An 8,296-nucleotide genomic window follows, 5' to 3' on the forward strand; every position below is an offset into this window, starting at 1 on the left:
GCCATGTTCCCCAGAGGCGGGGATATTGGGGGTGGGAGCTGGGGGTCGGATAACTGGGGGACCCAAGCGCGCAGTAACTCGCTCCCCAGAGACTGTCACGCCGAGGCTGCGGGTTGGGGGTGGTTGAATGGTCCATTTGGAAGGCGAATCCCGAGTCCTGCCCCAGCCAGCAGGGAGGGGGCCGGGGAGGGCTCGCAAAGGATGCGCCGCCCATCCCCAGCCGCAGGGAGCCTGCCGGTGCGGTGTGGCTCTGGCTGGCTGAGCGCTCCGCAGCCCCCGCGCTCCCAGAGCCACCTTTGGGGGAGGCGCCAGGTGCCTGAACTTCGCTGTCACCTCGTCCCGCTTCCTTATAAATTCGGGTCAGCGCTGGCGGAGGCAGCAGAGGCGGCAGCAGCACCTGGCCCCGCAGATCCAGAGCAGCGGATTCCCTCCCTCCAGCCAGGAGCCGGACTCGCCCGTGCAGCGCCGCGCACCATGGGGGGCTGCGAATTCCTCCTCCTCGGGAAGCCCCGCTCCCTCCTCTCGCTGGGCCTCTTCGCCCTGGTCCTGCTCGAGGTGCACTGGGGCGCCGCGGCTCCCTTGCAGTCCAACGGCGGAGCCTCCCCTCTGGCCAAGATCTACCCCAGGGGCAGCCACTGGGCGGTGGGTAAGTGTCCGCGCCGCGCAGGGAGACCGGGGCAGCCCTGGACCCCGCTGTAGCATTTATTGGGGGTAAGGGGGGCTTTTCTCCAGGCGCTGCAGCGCTTCATGGTCCTGCTAGAAACTTCGGACTAGCTCGATCCTCCTCCCAGTAACATCAGTCCACCTGCCCGCCCGACCATGTGTCTGCCTAGGGAGCGATTGATGGCTTGAGTTCCAAGCCTCTTGTTAATTAGCACCGCAGCCCAGACTTTACTAGCCTGTGGGCTTGGTTTTTGCGTGACACAGGCTATCTCACTGAGGGGAAGATGCGCTTTGTGTTCAGAGAGCCGTTTGGCTTAGGGCGCTGATTCTCCTCCGGCTCACGAAAGCAGGAGATCCGGCGAGACAGATGCACTTTTACATGGGGGGCCCGGTGAATTATAATGATGAATACATGCAAAGATAGGCGCCGTCGGATGCTGGGAATCCCTGTTTGGAAAAGCGGACCCCCCCCCCCCCACACACACACACACGGATCAGTGTCACCGCAACACACCCAGAATTCGGGAAGAAAAGGAGCCCGCGTGCAATTGGCCCATGCAATGGCTGAGCTCGAGAGCAAACCCGCGACAGCCACTGAAAGCCAAGAGAAGAGCGATGCTACCTTTGAACCCGTGTGATTCATTTAAGATGATACCTGCGGTCCGTGGCAGGGCTCCCCGTGGCTTCCAGGGGCGCTGAGCAGCACTGATCTGAAGCCGCTTTGTTCCTGGAATGCCCTGCACACTGCAGAGCGGTAAAACCAGCCCGTCCGAGGACAGGGAGGGTGGGGCTCCGCGGCTGCTTCTCGCGGCCAGACCTCGGCCGTTCTCTCCTGGAGCCAGGTGCGGGACACGGGCCATCTTTGTAGTCTGTGTTTGTACAGCTCCTAGCGCAAAGCGGTCCCTGGGTCCATGCCTGGGGCACTAGGAAAATAATAATAATAATACATCTAAACCTCACTTTACTCAGGTTTCAGAGTAGCAGCCCTGTTAGTCTGTATTCCCAAAAAGAAAAGGAGGACTTGTGGCACCTTAGAGACTAACCAATTTATTTGAGCATGAGCTTTCGTGAGCTACAGCTCACTTCATCGGATGCATACTGTGGAAAGTGTAGAAGATCTTTTTATACACACAAAGCATGAAAAAATACCTCCCCCCACCCCACTCTCCTGCTGGTAATAGCTTATCTAAAGTGATCAGTCTCCTTACAATGTGCATGATAATCAGGTTGGGCCATTTCCAGCACAAATCCAGGTTTTCTCCCATTGTATGTGGGGGGTGGGGGGGCAGAGAAAACCTGGATTTGTGCTGGAAATGGCCCAACTTGATTATCATGCACATTGTAAGGAGAGCGGTCACTTTAGATAAGCTATTACCAGCAGGAGAGTGGGGTGGGGGAGGTATTTTTTCATGCTTTGTGTGTATATAAAAAGATCTTCTACACTTTCTACAGTATGCATCCGATGAAGTGAGCTGTAGCTCAGGAAAGCTTATGCTCAAATAAATTGGTTAGTCTCTAAGGTGCCACAAGTCCTCCTTTCTTTTCACTTTACTCAGAGCAGTGAGGTGGGCTGGAGGTGGCAAGAGAGGAGCTTTCTTCCATCAGAATAGTTGGCAGGAGGCCTTAGTGAAATCCATCAGAGCCGCCCTGTGGGACAGGGAACCAGGGGCAGGTGTAATGAAAAGGAGTCAAATACATTCTTTGGATCATTCCTTCTCCCTAGAAAGACCAGGTGGGTGAGGTGATATATTTCATGGGACCAGCTCCTCTGGTGAGAGAGAAAAGCTTTGGGGCTACACAGAGCTCTTCTTCAAGGCGGACGAGCTGGCTCCAGCCCCTGATTTCCATGGCCAGCAAGGCCCTTTTGTGTTACTGACCCTGGAGGAGGATGCGGTTTCATTTGGAAGCTGATAGTGTCTGTCTAGCTAGTCACTAGACTCCCAGAGTGGCCTCGTTTCTCTTCACTCCCCTAGCGCGTGTGTTGTTTCCATTTTGTAGTGTTGGTTTGTAGGCTTATCTATGTGTCTAAATTGCCGCTCCCCGGAGGCAGGGAGGTTGCGGGCTGGGGTGCTTGACACAGGGGCAGAATTGTTTCCTTTGGTCTGCTTCCCCCATCGAAAGCCGCGGAGCGCTGGCTCGTTCCTATCAGCCATGGCAAGAGGTGGAAACGGAATTAAATACAGCTCCGGTGACCACAGACTAATAATACATCTTTGCAAAAGTCAAAGGGAATCGAAAGCTTGCAATTCGCGGGGATAGCGACCGGCGGAAGAAAGGCGCTACTGTGGGGAATAAGAAAGGAGAGCTTGACCCTTGGGAAGAGTTAATCATGGTAACATATCGCGCTATTTCTGAGTTCAAAATGTATATTGGAGAGTGAGATCCAAGGGGCAATGAGCCCCAATTGATACTTATTATTATTATTATTTCCTGAAAGCCTTGCCCTGACTTTCGCTCCACTTATCACAACGATCATTTGCAGGTTGTTGTCCCCAGCAGCGTTTCTCTTTTGCAGTGTAGACAGTGCCCTTAGTTTGTGGACCACGGCCAATTTCAATGTCACTTTCATAAAAACAACACCTGGAATACTGAAGCCTATCCAATGTAGCTTTTTGCCATAAAAATTACAGTTAAAAGTGGTAGGAAAAGCCACACTCTGCTGCTGAACTGGAAGCTTGGGTGGGAAGAAAATAAAACTTTCAACCTCTCCTTCACCTGCTCACACTCACTCCTGCTCTCAGTTGCCTCTCTTGGTGGCTTATTATATCTATCCTCTTCTCATCAACATATCACCCCACCCATTTAATATAATGGGCCTAGGGACTTTTGTGTGTGTGACTCTGAGTTGGTGTGACATCATTCAAAAGGCTCTACTGGCCAATCAGAATGTGGCTTTGGACATCCACACTCACATGCTAATTATTTTTTGGTTAATGTCATGATATTCTGATTATTTTTATAGGACATTTAATGGGGAAAAAGAGCACTGGAGATTTTCCCTACGTTTATGAAGAAGAAAACAAGATCCCATTTTCAGCATTACCTGAAAATGTCAAGCAGCTGGGAGATTACTTGCAATGGGAAGAAACACTGAAGAATTTGCTAAGGCTGTTAGAAGAAAATGAAAACAGAAGTGCTCAGACCCTAAGGGAAGAGCTTCCATGGTATACCAAGAACACTTGGGAGACAGATGATGACAGCAGCTTTAAAGATGTAAGTTTAAAACAAGAAGGTACTGTAAATCTGATTTTTTTAAAAAACAAATTAGCTCCTCACTCTGGGATTGTTGGTAGAGCTGGTCAAACATTTTGTAAAGAACAACTAATTCAGTGAATTTATCCCTTACTCCTGATCGCAAATTGTCACTGAATAGAGCATACCTTTTATGGGTGTATTTATTTAGAACAGCTCAGCATATATTTTGTAAATTTCAGCCTATGGCTTGGGTGAAAACTATTTGATGTGTATATTTTTTCAAGTATTGTGATTTATTTGTATTATAAAAAGTGCCCCAATCATTGCCAAACAAACACACAACCAGATGTAGTCCCTGCACTGAAGAGTTCACAATGTAATCTGAAAACTCCTGCAAACAATAGGAGGGAACCATCAGGGAGGAAGATTAAGGGTGATGATAAAAAGATTACATGATGGTTATGTAGGTGAGCTATGTTCAAACTCAGTGGTTTTGTATTTTTAAAAACACAAACAAACAAGATATCCCCAACTACTGCCCAATCTGCTTCTCATTAGCTAGCTGATTTATTTGAATTGTCAGTATTCCCCTTTCAATATTTGAGCTACATGAATGGCCATCTGTATCACTTGATATTATTTCTGTCCTTTGATGTTATGACCTAACCTTGATAAACTTCTGCCACTCAAAACAAATTTCACAAAATGGGAATTTGGGGCTAGATTCAGAAAGGGACTTAGGAATCTAACTGCCATTTTAGGCTCCTAAATCCCAGGATCAGGCCCCATTGAGAACCACAAAAACCCCATTCAGCGGCTGCCAAACATGCAGGTGCCTAAACTCACTGGGTAAAAGTTCCCTGGGTGCCTATGTTTCTGCCTCTGTGCAGGTACAGGGCTGCCTCACTCTAGGTATCTGGCATCCTGAGCCCCAGCGAGATGCACCTGGCTGCCTAACTCTCCTGCCAGGCCCAAGCCTGTAGGCATGTTCTGAGGCAGATTGGGTCCTGCATGCGAGTTCACCCAGAACAGCTGCAGGGAGGGAGGGAGGAGGACCTCCTTTGTAACTTTTAGCTAGGTGGTTAGGGTACTCACCTGGGATGTGGGAGAAGCCCAGTTCAAGTCCCCCCTCCACCTGAGTAAGACAAGGGATTTGAACAGGAATCTACCACCTCTTTGGTGATGCTCTAACCTTTGGGAATAGGGATAGTCTGATATAGGGAACTCCCTGTGTCTCTCCTGTTGAAGCTGTTCCAATGTGTATAAATAATGAAAGAACTATTGGAGTGGGGGGACTGGGTCTCCCACATGCTGGGTGAGTGCTGTAACCACCAAGGTAGGGAGTCATTCTCATGCTTGTGCTCTCCTCCAACCCCCCAACCTGGCCCCCACAAATGACTCTATTTAATCCAAATGGAACAGCTTCAGGAGGAGAGACTGAGCCCCCCCACCCCCCTCAGAATATTCAATAGCCCAGTGGTTAGGGCACACATGAAAGGAGATTTTGCTTTGCATTTTTCAACGGTAGTATTACAAAGAGCTTCTGTTTTTGTCATAAGCAATCTGTTTAGGCTCTGAGCGAACGCTTCCTGGAGTCAGTGGAAATTTTCCCATCTTCTGAGATTTGCTCTTACAGACATGGAGACCCCAGGGATCTTATGTGCTTCAAATTTCCTGAGCATTTATGATACTATTTAAATAATAACAATAATTAGCCACCTTAATAATAAACTGAGGCTAATATAATAAACTGGCACACTGGTCTGATAGCCAATGAGACTTGGAGCATAAAAGCTGTAATTATCAGAGATCTGCAGGATCCTTCTGCGTGCAGATTTTATCTCTGCAGAATCTTTGGTATATGATACAGTCTTAGTTACTCAGACTTTGTCTAGTCAAACCTTTCATTTTAAAGTGGTGCTGTAGAACACCTCTATGAAGGTGCATAGATACCCCAATGATGAATGTGTTGTGCATGGCTAGATGGGAGATGGTCAGATAGGGTTTATTTATTATTATAATAATGGTGTTGCCACTGATTCCAATGGATGCAGGATGGGGCCTGTAAGTCACATGAAATAAGTCCCAACTTTTGCTGTATTTGAATCTTCAGTGGAAGCCAACTGTCTAGAAAGATCAAGAGATGTTTAATCAGTCATGGTAGATTGTATCTGCTGCTGAGTTCTGATACTGGGGTCAAGCAATTAAATGTAAATGTTCCAAAGAAAATTTCAGACTGTATATGCAGGCTGAGAGAACATATATAAATTATTCTGGGACCATTGCATGGTCAATCTATTACAAGGCTGTAAATAATGGTAGATTACATATGTGCTTGTGGAGATGTTAGCATCGCAAGGGTCCATCCAAGTATGCATCACCATTGACTGCCATCTAGTGAATGTATATATAAGCATGTTTTAGTGGGGGCAAGAATCTTACTAGTAACTCTTCATACTAATGTATGAACATAAAATATAACAAGCAACACACTTTATATGTTTTGAGCTAGGAATAGAAAACTACAGAATATAAGACGGTATTGTTAGATGTCCTTTTGTCAGGGTTGTTTCCAAGTGGAATTTACTTAGGCTTCCTTCTTTTTAAGTGGCATTATTATTATTTTATTTATTTCCCCTAGTGCCCACAATGTGCAAGGCATTTTCCAAACATAAAAGCTATAATCTCCGCCTTGAAAAACTCACCATCCAAAAGACAGACACAGGGTGGGAGAAGGGGTACGACATACAAATAAGTGATGAAGTCAAATGAAGATAGGCCCCCTCCTGAGTGGGTACCAAGTATTTGTCACTCAGTAATGTTTTCTATATGTCATACTGTAATTTCTACAGAAATTTATTGGTTTCATCCCATTAAATTCTATAGGTTTATTCCATAAGGAAAGTGCAGGAGGAGATCCTGTTGAGATTATACTTTAGGTTAATGTGTGTAGCATGGGTATAGGTTTATAGGATTGTCAAAGGCATGTTGCCATAATGTACACATAGTCACTGTGCTGTAATTTCATTGTTCCATGTATATATTCAAATGTTACATTTTAAAAATCCAAATTAAAAGTATCTAGAGTTTAAAAACAAGAAGCAGAAGGTCCCTCTGGTTTCATGTCTGGCTCATATATAAGAATCAGGCTTATTTAGTCCCTTTTTCTATCTGTGTAGCTGAAATCTCCCACTGCTACTATTGTGTTCTAGGCACAATTCTTCTCTCTTCCGATTGTTGCATCCTTCTCCCCAGATTTTGCCTGTCTGTTCAGGGAGTTTACAATGCTTCTTCATTTTTATTTTCTTGCATGTCATGTCCTAACAATTCAGCCTTGCTCATCATTCCCCCAAGGTTTTGATTTTTGTTTTACAGTCAAATTCTTCTGCCTCAGTTAATTTAACAACTGCAAATCAACACCAACCCTCCCACCCCTCAGACATAGAGTAAATTAAAACTAAAACTAATCTGGAACAGCTGTAGAAAACTGAAGCCGCTGCTTTTCTTGTTGTTCTAAGGTTTTGCTCTTGCAAGCTGTCGCAAGTGCAATCCAAAGTAAATTATAAAATGTTTCTACGAACTCACTTTCCAACATTCATTTGATGTTCTGTAAATGGGACTATGAAGAAAATAATTTTGAAGAACTCTTTTTCTTGGACCTTGGTTGCCTTTTAGCAAGCTAACATTGGGGGCAAGTATTAGGAATGTATTTGTTGTATGGAATAGAAGCAGACAACAGTTATACATTAGGTTTATTGAATCAGCATGTGACTTTTGACAAGTCTGTTCTGTAAATATTATTTACTTCTCTTTATTAGATGATGGATTATCTGCTTCAAGTTATGAATAGGAAAGAAAGCACTCCAAGCTGAAGTGAAGATCTTCCAACCTTGAAGGAATAAAATAGTATCCTTAAGAGACTATGTTTCACAAGCACTCAATTGTAACAGCTAACCAACAAGGTTTCTTTTGTGTAAACAAGATTACTTTTGTGTAAAATACCTAAACACTTGTATTCTTGTATGTTCCAACATTGACTAAACTCTTCTTTTTTTTTTTTCCTTCAAGCTGCATTTTCTTATTTGAACTGCTTTGCTGTAAACAAATGTCCAGGAAGGGTCTTCCAGTTATCTGACTTCTCTGTCTAATCAGTTCACCTTTAGGTTAAAACTACATGACATTTCAACATTCACAATAAAGAAGAAGAAGAAAGGCCAAGTTTCTGTTTTTATCTGAGTTACAAAATGTTGACTGACTGTGTCACAAACAAACAAACAACTGGGAGGTTCGTTACATGTTGGGCAAGATCCTCAGCTGTATAAATTGATGTGGCTTCACTGAATCCCATAGAGCTACACTGATTTACACCAGTCAGGACCTGTCCATCTGTTCCATTGACCCTAAGGGGTGTATTTTCAGTGAGCCAAGATCCAAACGG

General features: G+C 45.3%; 1 protein-coding gene across 1 annotated transcript; it reads left to right on the plus strand.

Moving 5' to 3' along the window:
• Nucleotides 1-201: 201 nt before the first annotated feature.
• GRP (gastrin releasing peptide) lies at nt 202-8,068 on the plus strand. The gene is made up of 3 exons (XM_073346160.1): nt 202-646; nt 3,626-3,876; nt 7,677-8,068. Exons 1-3 carry the CDS (start codon nt 202-204, stop codon nt 7,728-7,730), a joined length of 750 nt encoding a protein of 249 aa, XP_073202261.1. The 3' UTR covers nt 7,731-8,068.
• Nucleotides 8,069-8,296: the final 228 nt, after the last annotated feature.

This window comes from Lepidochelys kempii, chromosome 5, assembly GCF_965140265.1.
Source record: "Lepidochelys kempii isolate rLepKem1 chromosome 5, rLepKem1.hap2, whole genome shotgun sequence".
Taxonomy (NCBI): Eukaryota; Metazoa; Chordata; order Testudines; family Cheloniidae; genus Lepidochelys; species Lepidochelys kempii.